Genomic DNA, 19,231 nt, shown 5'->3' with positions numbered 1-19,231 from the left:
CTTCTGCCTCGGCCTCCCAGAGTGCTAGGATTCCAGGTATGAGCCACCGCGCCTGGCCAAGTGGTGCAAATTTAAATAGGGACATCTGGGAAGTCTTCTCTAATGTGGCAACATTTGAGCAGACATCTGAGGGTGGGGAGAGAGGGAATCCTGAGGGTAGCTGGGGGAAAAGCATTCCAGGATGAAAGAACAGCTGGTGCAAAGGCCCTGGGGCAGGGAGGTACCTGGTGTGTTGGCAGAACCAGAGGAGGTTGGTGTAGCTGAAGGAGAATGGGTTAGTGGGAGAAGGTAAGTGGAGACAGGTTAAGGGGAAATTCTCAGACACCACACAGCCTCAGGGGCCATTGTAAAGACTCGAATCCAGCCTCCCAAATCTGTCATGAGGATTATATGAGTTCGTAGAGGCAGTGCACTTAACAAAGAACCTGGCATGCGTTATAGCAAATGCTCAGGAAATACTGGCCAGGGATTATTTCTCGAGACCATCCACAGGAAAGAAAAAAAAAAAAGAAGCCTTCTGTACATTGCAATGAAAAAATGAACCATCACAAACAGTCCCAGTAATAAAATCATCATCTTCCACCGTCACCGCCAGATTATTGACAGCCAGCGAGGCTTCTAAAACCCAGCCCTGGCTTCACAGCTCTTGGGTCTGTCTGAGACCTCGAAGCATGTTCCAAACCCAAGAGGACCTGAAGGTCAGTATTGAAGTCACATCCTCTATCCGCCTGGGAGGCGAGGCCAAAACAAACAGTCACTGATAAGCTGGCTCTATTCTGAGTAGAGAAGGGTTGGATCATCACCCGGCCCGCCCTGCCCTAAATGGAAAGGTACTTCCCTCTCCTTGGCCCAGAGATGGAAGCGCTCTCATCAGCACAGAAGAAAGAAAAGAGGAAGAAAGAGGGGGGGGAGGGAGGGAGGAAGGAAAGGAGGGAGGAAGGAATTTATGTAACCAAAACATTTGTACCCCTGTAATATTCTGAAATAAAAAAAGAAGGAAAAAATAGACATACAAAAAGAGGGGGGGGAGGGAGGGAGGGAGGGGGAGGGTTCCCTGTGCCCAGGCTCCTCCCAAGGACAGTGAGATGAGAAAGAGGGGAAACCAGAACACCCAATAGCACTAAATAGTGGAAATGCAGCCATTTGCCAATTTCTTCATCTCTCTAAGTCCTGGCTCCACATCCACAAAACCAGGGTAAATGAGCTGAAAATGATAATCACTAAGGGGCTCTTACAGCTCTAAAAACACTGTGGTTGAACGGTCAAAGAGGAGCCCATTCCGTCTCCCACCAGAAGATGGCAGCACGAGGTGCCAGGTGCCCTAGGTTAGAGTCTATGCCTAACTCTGCTCCACCCTGACCCTGCTCAGGCCCCAGCACCGTGCACCCCTCTGCACATCCCCCAGAACCAGGCGCTCCTGGTGGAGGGCTGTGCCCACATGCAGTGCAAACCCCCGAGTGGGTGAACCACAGGCCCATGGTTATCAGGAACCCCCTTTACCTGAGGAGCTGGTTGTACTTGGCCAAGCGCTCAGATCGGCAAGGTGCACCAGTCTTGATCTAGGAGAAAATAACGGTCACATTTGCTTGTAGTGGATACTGAGTCTTCATGGGCATCTCGGGCAAGGGGAGGGTACCATGCCAGAGAGAGTTTCTACAGAAGGATCTCTGGTCCTAGGAAGGTGGGGGTAAAAACACACAGGCAGGGCACGCACGACCCCATCCTGTTCAGGCTCATGAACCACGGCAGGGACAGAGGGCAAACACAGCCCCCCCTTCTAACAGCTTTATCGAGTACCACCCCCCACTGGTTTTGGGTCTTCCCAGGAAGTTGAGGTCGGTAGAAAAATAAAGAGAACCTTTCATTCTAAGCAGCTCTTTACCTGCCCAGTGCAGAGCCCCACCACCAGGTCGGCAATGAAGGTGTCTTCAGTCTCCCCAGAACGATGAGACACCATGACGCCCCAACCATTGGACTGGGCCAGCTTGCACCTGGAAGCCAAGAGACAACCCGATGGCACGACACCCCATGTCCCGGTACCACGAACCTGATGCTGTTATTCCTCAGCGCTGGCAGGAGGCTGATGGAGGGGCCACCGAGAGGAGCTAGAGCTCCCAACACCTAGGGGCTGCCTGGAGAGCAAGAGGGTAACCCTCACCCTCCTCTGAACTCCATCCCAAGATCTCTGCAGCCCTCTAGGCATGGCTCAAACACTGGGCTCAGCCTCCCTTGAGGAGAGAGACTAGGCTTGTCTGACAGCCCTTCACTGCGTTCATTCACTGAACAGCCTTCTCCGGGTGAAATTAAGCCACATGTCTAGGGCCACGAAGGAGTCAGGATTCGGCCACCACTGCTCAACGCCCCAGCCCCGTGCGTGGTGCACTCGCTTACTTTAAAAGGCACCTGGAGTTCAAACACGAAAACGGTCACAATTCCAGGGTGTGCGCAGCTCCAGTCAGCCAGACTCCCCAGCACCAGAACAAAGGAGCCCCGGTTCTGATTCACAATCTCTAGCTGTGTGAAAGCTGCTCTCCTGCGAGGACACTTACGCCTGAAGGGACTCGGTCACGGAGCCGATCTGGTTCACTTTGAGCAGGAGGCAGTTGCACGATTTCTCACTCACGGCCTTGGCAATCCGCTTCGGGTTGGTCACTGTGAGATCGTCCCCCACCACCTGGATTCCTGCGCTGCCCGTGAACTTCTGCCAAGCTTCCCAGTCGTCCTGGTCGAAGGGGTCTTCGATAGACACCACTGAGGAAGGAGAGACAGGCCCCTCAGGGTGATGCTCCCCGTCTGCTGAACCGCAATGCCCAGAGCCCCGCCTGCCTCTCGGCTCACCTGGCCTCACGCCACTCTCACCCGCGGGACAGGAACAGCTCCCCACCTCAGCCCGACCAACCTACTCCTGCAGCAGGGCACAGAAGCCCACAATCCTGGGTGCAGACTTTTTTAAAAACCAGGATACTAAACTGCCTAAGGTGGTCTGAGCTCAGTGCCACTGAGAATAAGAATGGAGCAGCCTCAGAAGCATGAAGACCTGAGTAGGAGCCGTGGCCAAGCTTGGCTAAATTATTTAGTGTGGTGCTAAAATGCAGACTCTGGAGCCAGGCCTCCTGGTCAGAATTCCTGCTCCATCATTTGCTGCAGGCCCTCGGCAGCTTATTAAACCACTCGTGCCTCAGCTTCCTCTCCTGCAAAACGGCAGTAACAGTCGCTAACCTGTGTGCATTAAAGCATGCCCAGAGCCTAGAACGGAGCCAGCTCACAGGGAGCATCATACATTTCAGTAACAAGCGGCCACCGTGATTCTCAAGGCTCGTTTCCTGGTCTGTGTAATGGAGCACAGACGGCATCTGCTCCACGAAGCTGCTGCAACGGGGACGGAAGTAACTGCACCGAGAACGACTCACACACAATGTCACTGCTGGCTCCTGAAGAACCACCTCCTGAGACTCCTGCTACACCAGGAACCTCTGTGAGCCCTGTGCATGCACACTGTGTGCACCGCCCCCCGCCCCGCCCCGGCACAGGCCCCGAGGGGAGGTGTGTAGCACAGACACCCCCACCTTGGCCTGGCAGCCATTGCCAGCCAGCCAGCCGCTGCAGCTGCAGGAGGAGCACTCACCTGGGTAGTCCCTGACGAAGGACTTGTACAGGTCGGCCAGCTGGTCAGGTGTGATGTACCTGCTGGGGTCATCGGGAGACTTGAAGTCCAGGTCATACTTCCCAGACCGGAAGAACTCGGAGGCGGCCACGTCCATGCCGATGACCACCTTATCGGTGTAGCCCGCTTTTCCGATTGCGTTCTTCAGCAGCTCCAAGGCTGGAAAGAGACAGTGGCAACCAGTTTGGAAAATAGGTAGAGATAAAATTTCCCTCCAACAGCTGCCCAACGGGCTATAATACGAAGAGTAGGCGGTGTTTGGGCCCAACTGTCGGTTTTGATGACATCAGTTACTTTTTTCCCCTTTGGGGCAAGAAACCATTGGTTGGAGCCCTTGGTGCATCACCAATCAGGAAATTCAGTGCAGCTCCTGGGAAAACAGTCTTTCCCACTGACAAATGCTCCGAAATCTACTGCCCAGGAACAGCTGTGCTGGCCGAGATACAGTGACAGTGACCAGCTGAGATCAGCTGTCCTGAGGAACAGGCTTTAAATAGAGCCGAGGCTGGGATCCAAGGGGGAGCCTTGGAGGGGAGCGCCAGACAGCAAGCGCCTCTCTCCAGGCTGTGCCAAGCCTGACCCGGCCACGCTGCCCGGCCCACAGAGCAGACAGACACTTGGCTCCCGCGGCACCAAAGATCCTCAAGCTATTAGGCAAAACCACGGGAAAGGGACATTTTTTATAGCACAAAAATGGCCAAGTATCGGCAATCTCATATGGCTGAATGAACAAATGGATTATTTTCTTTCTTTTACTAGTTGCCCTTAAAGGCAACAGAAATATGCTTAAGCACACTCTTTATCCTTCCAAAACAAAGAACTCAGCAGTGAATAATTCTTGTCCCAAGACTTTTTGTACTCTCTAGAATTTTCCCACTTAACTATGCTGAGGATTCAAAGCAAAACCAAAACAAAACATAGCCTGTTTAATGATTGCTCTAGTTGAATTTACTCAAATAGGTACTGATCATATTCTGGAACTGAACGACCGGGACATTCCCACACAGGGGATCTCAAGCCTTTGCCATCGCAGGGTCGGCAGGAATTGTGAGGAATAAACTGTCTCTCCACACCCCGACCAGCCTGCCTTCGACAAGGAGCAGGGCATTCAGAAATCAAATAAATAAGGAAATTCCTTCTATTCTCCTTTAAAACGACGTGACCACTTTTCTGAACAAAAGGTAGAAAGATGACTATTCCCGAGGTGGCCGTGTGGAAGATCCTCCCACAGGAGGGAGATGGCCCGACACAGCCCAGGCATCCCTCTGGAGCCTTTACCTTCTTTATTCTCCAAGATGTTGGGAGCAAACCCGCCTTCGTCCCCCACATTGGTGGCATCTTTCCCGTATTTCTCCTTGATGACGTTCTTCAGGTTGTGGTAGACCTCTGCTCCGATGCGCATGGCTTCCCTGAAGTTCGCCGCACCGACAGGGAGGATCATGAACTCCTGCATGGCCAGCTTGTTGCCCGCGTGAGAACCGCCGTTGATGACATTGAAAGCCTGGGGGGCAGAGCAGAGAAGCATGGCACCAGGCCCAGAGAGCCCACGGAGCAGCAAGCCCCTCGCGTCCAGTCACCTGGCTCGTGGATGAGCTCAAGACTTGGTCCTCAGGGAGCATCAGCGGGGCCCTCTCTTTTTTGAGATGGTGTCTCGCTACGTTGCCCAGGCTAGTCTCACACACCTGGGTTCCAGCGACCCTCCCACTGTGGTTTCTCAAGGAGCTGGAACCACAGGCGCCTGCCACCACACCTGGCTCTCACCAGGTCTCTTTCGCTAACTGCAACATTTATCATCAGGAGAGACACTCACCACTGTATCAATTAACACACCCTAACAAGGAAAGTACAACTGCCATCCTTGTCACAAATGAAGAACCTGGGGTGCAGGGAAGTTGAGTCACCTGCTCGAGGTCATGCTTAGCAAGGGGCAGGGGAGCTGTGCGGGGAGTCTCACGTGTAGGAGACCAAGACACAGAGAAAGCTGACACCCCCAACTGCTCGCTCGGGAAGTTCCAATAAGCCACTCACTGGGACCGGCAGGATGACTTCAGAGTTGCCAGCCAAGTCGGCGATGTGGCGGTACAGGGGCACCCCCTTCTCAACAGCACCAGCTTTGCAGACAGCAAGGGATACCCCCAGAATGGCATTTGCACCAAACTTAGCTATAACAGAAGAGAACAGAGTGAAATGAAGGTGCTTCTTACTCACTAACCTTTCTTCTGCAGGCCTGGAGCGCCTTGAGTTGCATTCTGGACCGTCCCCTCTCCCCCATCGTAGCTCATGTTCAACGCTCAAACTAGGAAGGCAAACAGCATTCCACGTGGCCCCACGTGCATCTCTCCCCTAAGTCAGAGCCCCTTCTTTGGTTGATGAACTCTAGCAAACTGCACAAACTGCTTGGTTTATTTTAAAGGGCAAACCTCTTGAGTAACCATATAGACATGCTGCTATCACCTGGTTATGCTCCCCATATTTTTTAAAAAATGTGATTTCTTAAGGTGAAGCCCAGGAACAGGAAGAGACCACATATTGTCATTTAGTGCATCATTAGGGATTATATGATCTCTCCCCAGAAGTTTTTTAAAAGGTCTTCAAGAGACTTCACGATCTTCCCCAGCAAAGATTCCACCTTGGGCCACTCACATTTATTTTCTGTTCCATCCATCTCGATCATCAGTTTGTCAATCTTCTCCTGTTCCACGACGTTCAATTTCTACGAGGGAGAGGGAGGGAAGAGCACTCAGAAGGGGCAGGCGCTGCTCCATCTGCATAACCTTCACACTCCCGCCATGAATCTATAAAACTTTGCACACTCAACATCAATTCTGTGCTCTATGTTTGTTTAATAGGTTAAAAAAAAAAAAAGGAAAAAAAGAAAAAGGGTATAAGGGGAAAAAAGAAAACTCAATGGGGAGGCACAAAACGGCCTTTCACTTGCTCTGACAGTCTCAGGCATCTGTCACCCAGCACGGAAACAGATGTGGAGGCTCAGAGACGCACTCCTCGTATCACAAGGAATGCAGTCCACCTGGGGTGTCCAAAGTTACATCACACAAACGACAGAGTTGTCTGGTACACGCTATGTAAGCACGTAGGCTGCCACTACCAACGACCGTGACTTTTGTGGGCAATAAACGAACATCAAAGCTCCCTTCAAAGGTAAGCTCTGCTGCCCACCCTCGGCTGCCTGACTGACGGTGAGCCTTCGTCCTGCGGGGAGGCAGGATTTCCAGAGCCCAAAATCATTTACCAAAACATCTGACGATTGAGCAAAATGAGTATTTTTGGTGCAACTATAAAGTAATAAAACTGATGTCTTGAGAACTGGCTCAAAGTAACTTTTTAATAAAAACCAGCATTACTTTCAAAACTTCATAAATGAATCATAACAATGCATGGTTTTATATACATAATGTTCCTTACATAAAAACTAAAATACACCAAGAAAATCATCTATAACCCCATCATGCCATGCTAACAAATTGGTGTCTTCTGTGGTTTTTGACAAAGCATCCCTGGAAAAAGCAAGCAGTCACCCAAGCAGGCAGTTTCAGAGGCCAATCCACACAAACAGGGAAGTATGCTTCCCCCAAGGGAAAACAATGTCAAGGGATGCGCTGCTCATTGAGTCAGTTCATGCCGCGTAAGGGACAAAGAATGAGGTGTGTGGGGAGGTTCCCAGGAGACTGGCATACAGGGCGTGTGTAGGCAGAGCAGCAATGAGAAACTTCCACTGGGGACCAGTCCCATGGGGAGCAATTACAGAGAACCCCAAAGGTCAGGCCAAAATCAGCAAGTGGGGCTGGGCATGGGCGTGTGGGCCTACATCTCGGCTACTTAGGAGGCTGAGGTGGGAGAATCTCTGGAGTCCAGGAGTTTGAGGCCAGCCTAGCAAACATAATGAGACCTCATCCTCTACCCACAAAAAGCAAGTTGGGAACAGAGACAACAAAAAAGCATCTCATTTTCTATCAGATACAGGAGAAATTCAAGGAGGGGAGGGACTAGACAAGGAGGCTGGGGCGGGGCTTAGCAAGCTCCTCTAGACAAGGGTTTTCAAACTGTTCCATCTGGGGAGCTCCACTGGAATTATGTAGGGAAGGGTGGGCCACCGGGAGGAAAATGAGACAAAACCCTGCTGAGCTGGTTGGGTTGCTAGGTCCTCAGCTGTGTTTTACCTATAGCAGCTCTACTTTTACCTGTTCAACACTGAGGTTTCAAGTGAGATTTTATTTAACAGGAATTCCACTGTTAAAAGCAAAGTCAGTAGAAACAGTAAATAATTCCAAAGTTCATGTGAAATTAGTCACCGCAGACACTACCTCTAACACCCCTGAGAGCTGCTCTCAAAGGTCAAGATAGTTGCAGGAGAAAAAAAACCCAACAACATGGCTCTAAGACAGTCCTCATTCCTTTGATCCAATTCCACGTGCTATCAGAAGTGGACACACGGGCAGCGGGCTATGTTAGAGTTACGTCATGCATGGACTGTTCTCATGCACAACAGGGAATCCAACTGGTTTCAGCAGCTCTCAGAATAAGCTCTTCCGTAAACAGGAAAGCCCCTGGGCCTGGGAGACGCTCTGGTGGCATTAATACTCATGAGTTTTCAGGAGGCAGGTCCTACCTTGCTAACCAGGGCAGGCGCAATAGTTTTATTGATGTGCTCAACAGCCTTTGAGACACCTAGAAGGAACAATCACATCAAATTACTGACATTACTTTTAGAGACAGGCTTGAGCAGCACTGCTAGAGAGAACTGCTGATGCTGTTGACCCAGAGCCCGCCAAGAAACGGTCCATGGGGCCTCTAATCCCGCCCCCACCCCCAGAATGACAGAACTGTCCGGCCCAGTCTGAGTGCTCTCACACAGCAGCCCAGGGGTTAGAGCCACACAAAGAGCAACCCGCTCAGAACCAACTGCCGGGAGGTTAGCTGCAAGACCATGCGCTGGAAATGCCAGCTGCAGAAACTACAGGCTGCCCAGTGAGTTACCTGAGTGCACAACGCTGGTGCCAGGAACTCATTAATATACTTAACGGGTCTGGAGACGCCTGCCCAGTAGAGATGGACGAAGAAGGAAAAATGAGACTCAGAAGAGAACAGGTGAAGGAGGACCGGAAGTGAGAGAAAGCAAGGAAACAGGAAGGCAGAGAAGAGTATTTCAGGGACCATGCGTTTATTCGCCCGCAAATGCTAACTTATTGAGAGCCTATTTCCAGACAAGTACCCACGCAGGCCACTGAACGGTGGCAACATGCTTACGTGTGGACAGCCCTCTCCGCAGCACTCACGGGGACTGAATGCACAGCCTCCCTCCAGCACCGTCGCTGCAACTCTAATCTCCGCTTCTCCACCATATTTCCTTATCACCCTCCCCTGCAGCCTTTCCCCCTAACTGCTCTCTGCTAAATGTTAATACCACATATGCATCTGTCTCTGTGCTGTGGCCCTTTGGAGGACCACACACCATGGTGATATTTTGAATTTTTTTGCCTCATCCCCTCAAAACCAATTAGAATGCTACATGCTTTTCTGTGATTTGGTCACGAAGCTTCTACCTAAAGAAAGGTGAAAGGCACACACTAACAAGTCAATTTTAATATAGCCGACCAGAGGATGGCTTTGCCACAGAGCTTCTGTTAATCAGGCAACAGAAAAAAATGGTCCCAAACCACAATGACTCATCTGTAGGTCATCATTAATGGTCGGCCCTTAGCTAGACTTTCCTCAGATACTTTCTTGTCCTTCAAGAGGACAGGTGGCCTGGAAGGCCCACAGAGCCTTCCTGAGAGAAGGGAATGCTTTGCCTTAGTGTGAGTTAACAGGCCCTCCTCCCCTCGGGTTCCCTGCCTTAACCATGAAGGAGGATTGCGCAGATTGGAGACAAACTGCAGTAGAAACGAGCATTGAAACTCTTCACCCTGAGTTCATAGGCTTAGGAACCCTGCAATCAACACGACAACTTTCCCAGCACTGCTCTCTGTTCACAAAGTGAGTTAGGTCAGGCTCACCACCCACAAATGCAAGTCCCGCCCAGAGTAGGAGGGGTCTGAGAAAAGCCAGGAGTGGGCTAGAGGTGGGGAGGCTGTGGCTATGGGCTCCAGGTCTTACCCTTCCCCAAATAGCGAGTCTTATCATTGTCCCGGAGCTCTAGGGCCTCATAGATACCAGTTGAGGCACCACTTGGCACAGCAGCTCTGAAGAGACCTGGATGAAGAGGAAAAAAATAACAGCAATTCAATTACTGCACAAATCTAAGTTCCCTCCCACTCACGGATGGCATCTGTCATCAGAGTACAGTTTCTTCCTCCTACCAGCTAGATGATTCAAACCGTCTCCTCCATTCTTCGTGCCCTTCACGTTTTTATCATTCTGCAATGCAGACACTATTGCAAAGCTGATGGATTTCTCTAGTATAAAATGGTCTACAGCAGAGCTTCTCATACTTTAATGTGCACACATACTACCTGGGAATCTTGTTAAAATGCAGATTCTGGCTGAGCGCGGTGGCTCACACCTGTAGTCCTAGCACTCTGGGAGACCGAGGCGGGAGGATCGCTTGAGTTCAGGAGTTCAAGACCAGCCTGACCAAGAGCGAGACTCCATCTCCTCAAAAAAACAGAAAAATTAGCCAGGTGTGGTGGTATGTGCCTGTAGTCCCAGTTACTCGGGAGGCTGATGCAGGATTGCTTGAGCCCAGGAGTTTGAGCTACGATGGTGCCACTGCACTCTAGCCAGGGCAAGAGAGTGAGACTCTGTCTCAAAGAAAAAAAAAAAAAGGCAGATTATGACAGAGATCCAAGAGTCTGAGCCTAATGAGCCTGCAGCTGGTACCCTGGCAGCTGGTCTAGGGACCACCCTACGTAGCACTGTCCAGTGGGAATATAATGCAAGCCACGTAGGGGACTTAAGATGTTCTGGTAGCTATGTTGAAGTTATAAAGTAAAAATGGAGTATCAACCAGCTCAACACGAAATCTCTGTAGCTCATCTGTTTCAATATGGACAGTGATAAATACTATTTTGGGGGTTTTTCTGCACTATAGGAAATGGGAAACCGGATGGACCAGGGAAAAAATAAAGACAATAAAAAGTGTAGAGTTTAATAACATAAGCAATGAATCAGGCAATCACGCAGATACAGAATAGGCTAAACCATCTGGCTAAACCTATTCTGTGAAGTATAAAAATGGCAAATCTTGGAGAAGGCACAAGGACAGTGTCAAGAAAGGTGCTACAGATATCTGGCTACATGCGGCAGAGAGGTTTAGGGGAGCAGGAAGTGTAGGCAGCCTCTCGAAGGTGGAAGGGATTTCCCCATCTGAGGAGTGTGAAGAGCTGGTGGGTGCGTGAAGGCAAATCGACCAAGAGAAAAAGTGTCCCATGCTGCATTTGCGATGCATGTGTGACCAGGACACGCGTTCTTCTCCTTTTTTTTTTTTTTGAGATAGAGTCTCACTGTGTTGCCCGGGCTAAAGTGCCGTGGCGTCATCCTAGCTCACAGCAACCTCAAACTCCTGGGCTCAAGCAATCCTTCTGCCTCAGCCTCCCGAGTAGCTGGGACTACAGGCATGCACCACATGCCCGGCTACTTTTTCTATGTATTTTTAGTTGTCCAATTAATTTCTTTCTACTTTTAGTAGAGACGGGGTCTTGCTCTTGCTCAGGCTGGTTTCAAACTCCTGAGCTCAATCCGCCCGCCTCGGCCTCCCAGAGAGCTAGGATTATAGGCGTGAGCCACCATGCCCGGCCATGTATTCTTCTTGAAACACATCCTAGCTTCCTACTCAGCCACCCTGCACTCGATTAGGTGAAGAGATGAAAACAAGAGGCTCAAAGTCTATGCACTTTGGGTGATAATGACATGGCAGCGCAGGTCCATTGCTCTGGTGCAGGATGTTGATAGTGGGGGAGGCTGTGCCTATGTGGGGACAGCCGGTACGTGGAACTCTGTCTGTACCCTCTGCTCAGTTTTGCTGTGAACTAAAACTGCTCCAAAAGTCAATAAAAGAGATACGAAAGGCTCTTAACAAACCTACCATTTCAGGTTGATTGAAAAGGATTAAGACACACAAGAAAGTAAGCTCCATTTATTTCAATTTCAAAATATTTTAGTTTTAATCATTTTAAAGTGTTTCAAAGAAAATGCCCCCCCTCCCATCAATCTTCTAGCATTTGGGATCTTTTATAGTTGTTTCAAGTTCATTAATTTCTGAGCGGAAATTTCCACCTGTTGACTAAGCAAGCCAATCTCATTTGATGAAGGGACATTCTTGGTCTCCTTTGAGAACCCTTGGTTTTCACCATAAAGCACATGTTCAGAAGAAAGCCCACTGGGGGTGCCTCCTACACAGCAAATAACTGAAGGCAGAACACAGGTAGTCTCTGCTCAATGAAGCTGAGCCTTGAGGACCCTTCTCTTGCTGAGGGGGAGGGCAGGGGGTGAGAGGAAGGGTGGGGCCCCATCCACTGCTAGGCCTGTGACTCACAGTGACTCAGCTCTGACTGGCAGCGCCATGTGCTCAGCATGGCTGAGTGATTCTCCTGCCCGAACCTCCTTCTCCAACCTCACCCACTATGGCCATTTATAAAACAGCGGAGTCGCTGCTGGAGGTAACACAGGGCTACTGAGGCACTGGATTTTCTTCTTAAAGTAAGAAAAAAAAAAGCAGGGAGTTTTTAAGAGTCCCCATTCTATTGTGTTTTTACATGAGAAAACTCCTCCTATGGGGACTTACAGCCAAATAAAAATAAGAGCTCTAGACTGGTTTAATGGCCAAAAGTAAAAACTGTCCCCATCCTTGGTTTAGGAGTGATTTCTGGATACACAGATGAGCGCTATATTTACACTTGCAGGCACTCCCCTAATCTTTCCTTATCAAGAGAGAATGACCATCCTATCACACCATATCTGCTTATTTGGTCACAGCAAGCTGTTAGCCAACAACTAGTGATGGGTCCTTTTAGGGACAAGGTCTCGCCTTACTTCCTTACCTCATTGACCTAGGAGTCAACTTGGGGTCTGTTTTAAATACCAAGAAGCACCAAGACAAGGACTTCATGACCTATAATCCCCCAAGCCCCTCAGTCAGTAATCACAACCTACTTGCACGTGCAGACAAAAAACAAAAAACCTGTTAAAACGACAGACTTTTTCTTGCCTAAGGCTTCGTCATAAAAATTTTTAAATGAAGTGTGGTAGAGGAACTATGGAAACCAAGGTGGCACATACCTTTTGAGGTGAAGAGATCGACCTCAACAGTGGGATTCCCACGAGAGTCAAAGATCTCTCTGGCGTGGATCTTGAGAATAGACATGGTGAATCTCTGTGAGGAAACACACAGTTCACATTTTCCATAAACCACCATGCAGCATTTGCTCATTCATCCAAGGGATCACTTCTGAGGGTTCCTGGGCTAGGAAGAATCTGCACTGGACTAAACATTGGATGTACGAAAGTTGGTTTGAGTGGAGGAAAAAAGCCTGCCCGAAAGCAGTGGGAGTTCTCCTAAAAACGTAGGTTGGGCCCAGCTCTGGAAGGCCCTAAATCCCAGCAGTTGATTTCTCGTCCTATAAGCAAAAAAGGCTAAGAATATGTGTGTCAGGGAGAAATCAAATCCAACTACAATAGAAAGATTAATGTGTCGATGCATGCAGAATGGCTCAGGAGGGAGAAGTCTGAAATTGGTTGTTGTCATTAGTTAACAATGAGGGCTGGCACGGGAATGGAAAGGAACCGAGAACAAATGGACATGAAGGTCACAAGAAAAACCATCCGGAACGATGCCAAAAAGAAGGGGGTGGGAGGCCCAGGAGAAAAATCTGGCTTATAGTACAATAGTGAATTAAAAGTTTGGGATATAATTCATGGAATCAAATTTGAGGTGACAGTATCATGTTCAATTGGTTGGTATTAGATAATCAGTTAGAAATTTTGAGTTTGGAGTCAGGAATAACTAACTAGCTCCCTGGTATGTGTGTGGTGATCTTTGCTGCCACTTTCTGGGCCTTTCAAATTTCACAGTATTGGGGTCGTTAGCAAGATAGGACACACCAATAATGACATCTAATTAGTATTTCTTTCCAAGGGCATTTCACTTCATTTAAAAAAAACTATTTATGAAATGTTGTAATTTGTAAATAGAGGAAAGATTCTATCTTTGAACACAAGGATACTTCAAGGGAAGAAGCTTCCTTTGAAAACACCTTAAAAAAATTGCAGCAACAAAGAGCAGACGGCAAGTCCTCAAAGAAAGTCCCTTTCTTGCTCTTTTCCCTTGGGGCTCTCCAAAGAAGAAACGAACTGAACAACTTATGGAACTGAAGTGGATGAGAGGAATTGAATTAGTGTTCAGAAGCCATTATCTAGCTGGGCTTGTCTCCAACATCTTGTCTAGAACGTTCTGAAGCAGCGAACGGTGTATTTTTAAATTTAAAAATTAGATTCTGAAATCACTTCTGTGGTTTTGCTGTAACAATGCAGTGTATTCGTTAGCCAAGAAAAAGGTATCTAGTTTTTAAAATCACTGTTCATCTTGAATTTTGGCAAATTTTATACTTGCATAAGATTCCCATCACCCCAAAAAGTTCCCTCAGGCCATTTCCAATTTCCCTCTCCTCCATTGCCAGGCCACAATTGTGATTTCCTATGTGGATTTCAGATGCACCTTTAAACACAATTTTATTACAATATCTCAGCATTTTTGGTTTCATTCATGATGTGAAATACAAAATATAGCTTATCTTTAAAGTGGACTGAAAAACTACTCTCCAATGTCATAAATGCTCAGGGAGCAGACTGGGCGTATGATTGCCAGTCTTCACTGCTTCTAACTGCTGCGATTGAACCCCGCCCCAAGGGGCAGATTAAGTGGACCGAGCAGTCAGGGCCTAGGTGGGCTCGAAAGGCAAGTGAACCAATGGTCCACACCGCCCTGGGGAAAGAACACATCGCAGAGGAAACTACCAACAGGAAGTTTCTTAAAATACGTCCTAAGTCAGATCAGGGCCCGACTGTTGGTGGCCAGCCGGGGAGCTGGGGAGCAGCTATTGCCTAACTTGGGCGAGGTCGCCCGGTTATTCAACGGCTCTGCTGCAGTTTGCTCAAGAATAAGCACCTTCTCGAAATCATATTAGTCACTACTTATTCCGGAGCAGCAATAGGCTGGACACCCAGACGCTCAACTGCAGGCCGCAAGCCACGAGTGCACGCGGGGCCGCTGGTGGGGGAGGGGACTGCAGCATCTCCGGCATCTCTTGTCTCCCGGCCCCTTCCTCCATTTTAGGAAGGGCCTGGCTCTAATGACCACCGGGGATTCAATCTGCATCTCTCCAAATAACCTTCTACTTGACTATTTATTGATGGAGAAAGCACCTTCCACTCCCAGCTCCCGCTGTCCTAACGGCCCGCGTGTGCTGCCCCTGACCTTCCGAGTACAGTTACCCGGCCCCTAACTCCGTAATCACATGTTGATTTGCACCTTCCCCCCAGCCCAAAGAAATCGGCCGCCCCACAAGTGCCCCCGGCGCCGCGCCCGCGACCCCAGGGTGTGCAGAAGTCGCTGGCCCCCGCCCGGGAGGGCGGTGCGCACGTGCCCGACGACCCCTCCAACCTGAGCCCGCGAGCTCGCGGTCTCCCTGAGAGGAAGGGGCCCCGCAAGCCCGTAAAACCCCGCGCCGCCTGCCCGACGCTTGCTCGGCAGCCCTTCTCCGGCGTCCTCACCTGGCCGCCGGCTCTCGTTGCCCAGGACAGAAGCAGAGGGTGCTGCAGACACAGAGGTGAGCGTTATGCCGGCGTGGTCTGTCGCCCCAAGTCCCCGCAGCTCCTTCCAGCGCTGCCCCGCCCCGACTTCCTGCCCAGCTCAGGGAGACCACGCCCACTCCCCCCTCTGGGGCACGCCCCCTCAGTGTCGCCTCGCCATTGGTCCCGAGCGCCGTCACTCCGGCTTTCACCTCCAGGAAAGGGGCGGGACTGCGGCAGCCATCGCTGCCGGGAAAGCGGGGCGACTACCCGGGATGTGGGTTGTAGGGCCTGTGGGATCCCGACTCCCCAGCGGCTATATTGGGGTGCAGGTGGCACTAGGACCCCAGGCTGGCACTAGGACCCCTGGGACAAGCTGGGGTCTGTGGAGCCGGAGCGCCGGGCGAGGAATGGGGATGGGGCGGCGGGCATGAGGGCTCGGGGCTCTGTCACGTACTGCGAGTTCCGCACGCACTTAGCGTCGCTCTGGCGCCGCACGTCCAGCCCACGACCTTGGTGACGACCTTCGCGGCCCGCCCCCCTACCCGTCCCTCCAGTTCCCTGCCCCACCGCGAGACCCGTCGGCGTCGGACGTTGACAGGCCGCGCTTTCGGGCCGCACTCCCGGGTCGGAGAGCTGGGGGCTGCCGGGGGCCACATGTGGCCCCCGCGCCTGCGCGCTGCGCCGCCTGGCTGCGCCGGGGCTCCAGCTTGCCACCCAAGGTGACCCCGTCCCTTTGTCCTTGCTGCAGCGGCCTGAGGCGAATATCAGACCCAGGGAGTCAAAAAGAAGGTTCACTTTAATTTTACCGAATACTTTTTGAGCGTTTCCTGCGTACCAGGCGCATCCCCGCAGGTTCCCCCAGTGTTAATTCATCCTCTAGCTCCCGTCCATGTTGAATCTTGAAGGGAGACTTCATATCTCTCCCCACCCCCTTTCGCATCTAGAGGGTTAGATCAAACCTACCTGGATACTCGTGAACCATCTATGTAATGATTTGGGACTGGAATTTCACATAGACCCGGGGGATTTCTCAAAGTTAAAGACCGGTAATATTCCACTGTGGTCTGGCGAATGAAAACCAGGAAGGAGCTGGTGGAGTGACTTTATCTTTCTGATCAAGAAAGAACTCACGCCATTAAAAAATAAGCTCTGCAGCATACCCTCTCCACTCCAAGGGAGGGCTGAGATGATCACTTTCTGTGATAGTTATTTTTGTATTTTTTCAATGTTCCCCTGGTCTGTGAGTGTGAGAGCTAAAACAATGTTATCTCCATATTTTCCTCCTGTCTTGCAGAGAGAGATTGAAATAGGTACTAGAATGTAATTGTTACTTCTTCTGGTCAGCTGCGAGAACTGCTTTTCTTCTTTAACCCCTAGAATTTTTATCCTGGTGGCTACTGACTTAAGATTCATTCCATGGCATTGGATAAAGGTGAAGGCCTATTAAGACCATGATAGTTGCTTTCCATTGATTAAGAAGTAAGAACTTTAGGATTAAATGTAGCAAAAAAACAACAAGGGAATTGTAAAATGTTTCGTTAAATAATTACATGAATTTTGCAAGCGGAATTTGTGATTTTACCAGCAATATGCTGACTTTTTGGCTACTTAAGACCAATATCCCCAGCCCCATGACTCAGCAGCTTTATCAACAGCCAACATCTCTTAAGCCTTGTAAGAACTCTAAGAAATCAGGCACTTAGAGCCCTTATTTTCAGAGCAATTCTAAGGTGTGGTTCTGGAAGGGCTCTAAGCAATCTGTTTTATTTTACATTAAATTGTTAGAGAGATAAAGATAGAGCAATGTGGCTCATATAACCACTTTCTGGCCTGAACCTGTAAATCTAGCAGGAAATCAAAGGCAGAACATGATCCCAGACTGCTGCTGTTGCAAGATTGTTGGAGGCCGCAGCACTGCATTCTGAGCCAGCACCTCAACCTCACATTGTAGCACAAATGTTAATGATTAGTAGAGATGCCCTCAAATCTTTTCCAAAATCAACAGGCTGCCAAATGCCCTCCCTATCTCCATAACTCCTGAGGTTAGCAGGCTGTGGGGTTCACAGTAGCTTGCAGTCAGCACCAGGGCATTTGTTTACCTTTTATAGGCATTTAGTTATTATTTCTCATTTGCAGTAAGCTTGTTGAGCAGTTTTATTGCACTGGAATATCAAAGGCACTTCCTTTGTGGTGGGCAGGGAGGAGAAATGGCTGTCCAAGGCTATCAGAGCACCACACCATGAAGCACTGCAGGTAGCACTTGCAGGTGACCGGGATTGTGTGAAAGTGAATCTGCATCAACCTATGACCCACCTGGATTCCTGGTTCTACCTGTGATATGTATATGAATACCACTGGGTGGCTTGAGAAAGTCACGTTCTTTATGAAAGAAGGTCCCCAGGCAGATAGGAAACTTCAGAGTAAGCTGAGGGGCCCTAGGGAGGGAAGATACCATCCAGCTAGATCCCCTGAGGGCCTTCTGCACTCATCTGGTATCTTGGCTCCCTAGAAGGCCCTGGGGGATCTAGGCTGGACAGTCCCTCCTCATAACAGATCCTGAGGATTTGATGTCTGTTCACCACTAAGTATTTCACAGGCACAGAGAGTACGTAAAGTGTATATAAATGTCTGTGTACCCACATCCAGCTTAAGAAATGGAACATTAGCAATACCATTAAGGTCCCCTGTGTGTTTGTTCTTCTCTGGCCCAAGAAATAACCACTATTCTAAATTTTGTGTTTATTATTCCCTTGGGGTTTTTTTTTTTTCCTGGTTTTTAAATGAGTATTTGAACCTTATATAGATGGCATCATACTGTTGGTAGCCTTTTGCTACAATTTTTAGCTCAATTTGATGTTTGCGAGATCCATTTCTGTAGCTGTAGATGGTTCATTTCCAGTACTGTGTGGTATTCCACACATTCTGATGATACACATTTGTTTCTTGTTTTCTTCCCCTCCCCCCTTTCTAATACCAACAATGCTTCTGTGAACTCATTTGTTTCTTGTTTTCTTCCCCTCCCCCCTTGCTAATACCAACAATGCTTCTGTGAACTTAGTTATAAATGTCTCCTGAGCATAGGAGCAAGAGTTTCTCTAGAGCAGAAATCCCCAACCATGGTGATTTGTATTATTTCATTAGATATTACAATGTAATAATAGAAATAAAGTACACAGTAAATGTAATGCATTTGAATCATCTCAAAACCATCCCCGCCCCTTCCCGGTCCATGCAAAAATTGTCTTCCATGAAAACGGTCCCTGGTGCCAAAAAGGTTGGGGACCACTGCTCTAGAGCGTATATCTGGGACATACACCAAGGTGTGGAATTGCAAGGTCATGGCATATATGCATCTTCAGCTTTGTTTTCCGAAGTATTTGTACCTCTGTGCACTTTACCTGCAGTGCATGTGAGTTCTGATCCAGTTTGGGGGGGGGGAATCAAATGCAACTCTTTCTTTGCAGTTTTTTCTAGAAATTAAATCCCCTTTGAGTCTCAATGTACTACCCTTTCCAAGTCCTCCCCTTAGAGAAACCCACATTTCCTCTCTGTAAGTTGCGGTTAACATTCTGCCTCTATTTGGCTTTTATGACACCTATTAGGGCTCTCCGCTGTCCTGTGCCTTCTTCAACACTGATTTCACAAAGTCACCTGTAGGAAGTAGGCATTGGGCAAGGCTTACATTTGGGGAGATGGGAGGGAGAGCACAGAATTTTTAAACAAACCCATGTTAGGGAGGCGTTCGTCAGGGGTGCCCAAATGAGGGGAGCCAGGGGGAGGAGAATTAAAGGAGGAAGCCCGGGCTGGGGAAGCAAGGAGCAG

At 49.4% G+C, this 19,231-nt stretch overlaps 1 protein-coding gene across 1 annotated transcript in view; it reads right to left on the bottom strand.

Annotated features, from left to right (window-relative positions):
- ENO1 (enolase 1, (alpha)) overlaps positions 1-15,572 on the bottom strand; it is a 16,984-nt gene extending 1,412 nt beyond the window's left edge. Inside the window, exons 1-11 of the mRNA XM_012662510.1 lie at positions 15,389-15,572; positions 12,899-12,992; positions 9,779-9,874; positions 8,292-8,350; positions 6,308-6,377; positions 5,693-5,826; positions 4,943-5,165; positions 3,626-3,823; positions 2,550-2,751; positions 1,883-1,991; positions 1,501-1,559 (exon numbers count right to left, since the gene is read on the bottom strand). Coding sequence (XP_012517964.1) covers positions 1,501-1,559; positions 1,883-1,991; positions 2,550-2,751; positions 3,626-3,823; positions 4,943-5,165; positions 5,693-5,826; positions 6,308-6,377; positions 8,292-8,350; positions 9,779-9,874; positions 12,899-12,983 — 1,235 coding nt within the window. The 5' untranslated portion in view covers positions 12,984-12,992; positions 15,389-15,572. The remainder of the gene's footprint in view (positions 1-1,500; positions 1,560-1,882; positions 1,992-2,549; positions 2,752-3,625; positions 3,824-4,942; positions 5,166-5,692; positions 5,827-6,307; positions 6,378-8,291; positions 8,351-9,778; positions 9,875-12,898; positions 12,993-15,388) is intronic.
- Positions 15,573-19,231: the final 3,659 nt, after the last annotated feature.

This window comes from Propithecus coquereli, unplaced genomic scaffold (assembly GCF_000956105.1).
Source record: "Propithecus coquereli isolate 6110/MARCELLA unplaced genomic scaffold, Pcoq_1.0 Scaffold77, whole genome shotgun sequence".
Lineage (NCBI taxonomy): Eukaryota > Metazoa > Chordata > Mammalia > Primates > Indriidae > Propithecus > Propithecus coquereli.
Note: the sequence above shows the minus strand (reverse complement) of the source record. Positions and strands in the feature narration are given on the sequence as shown.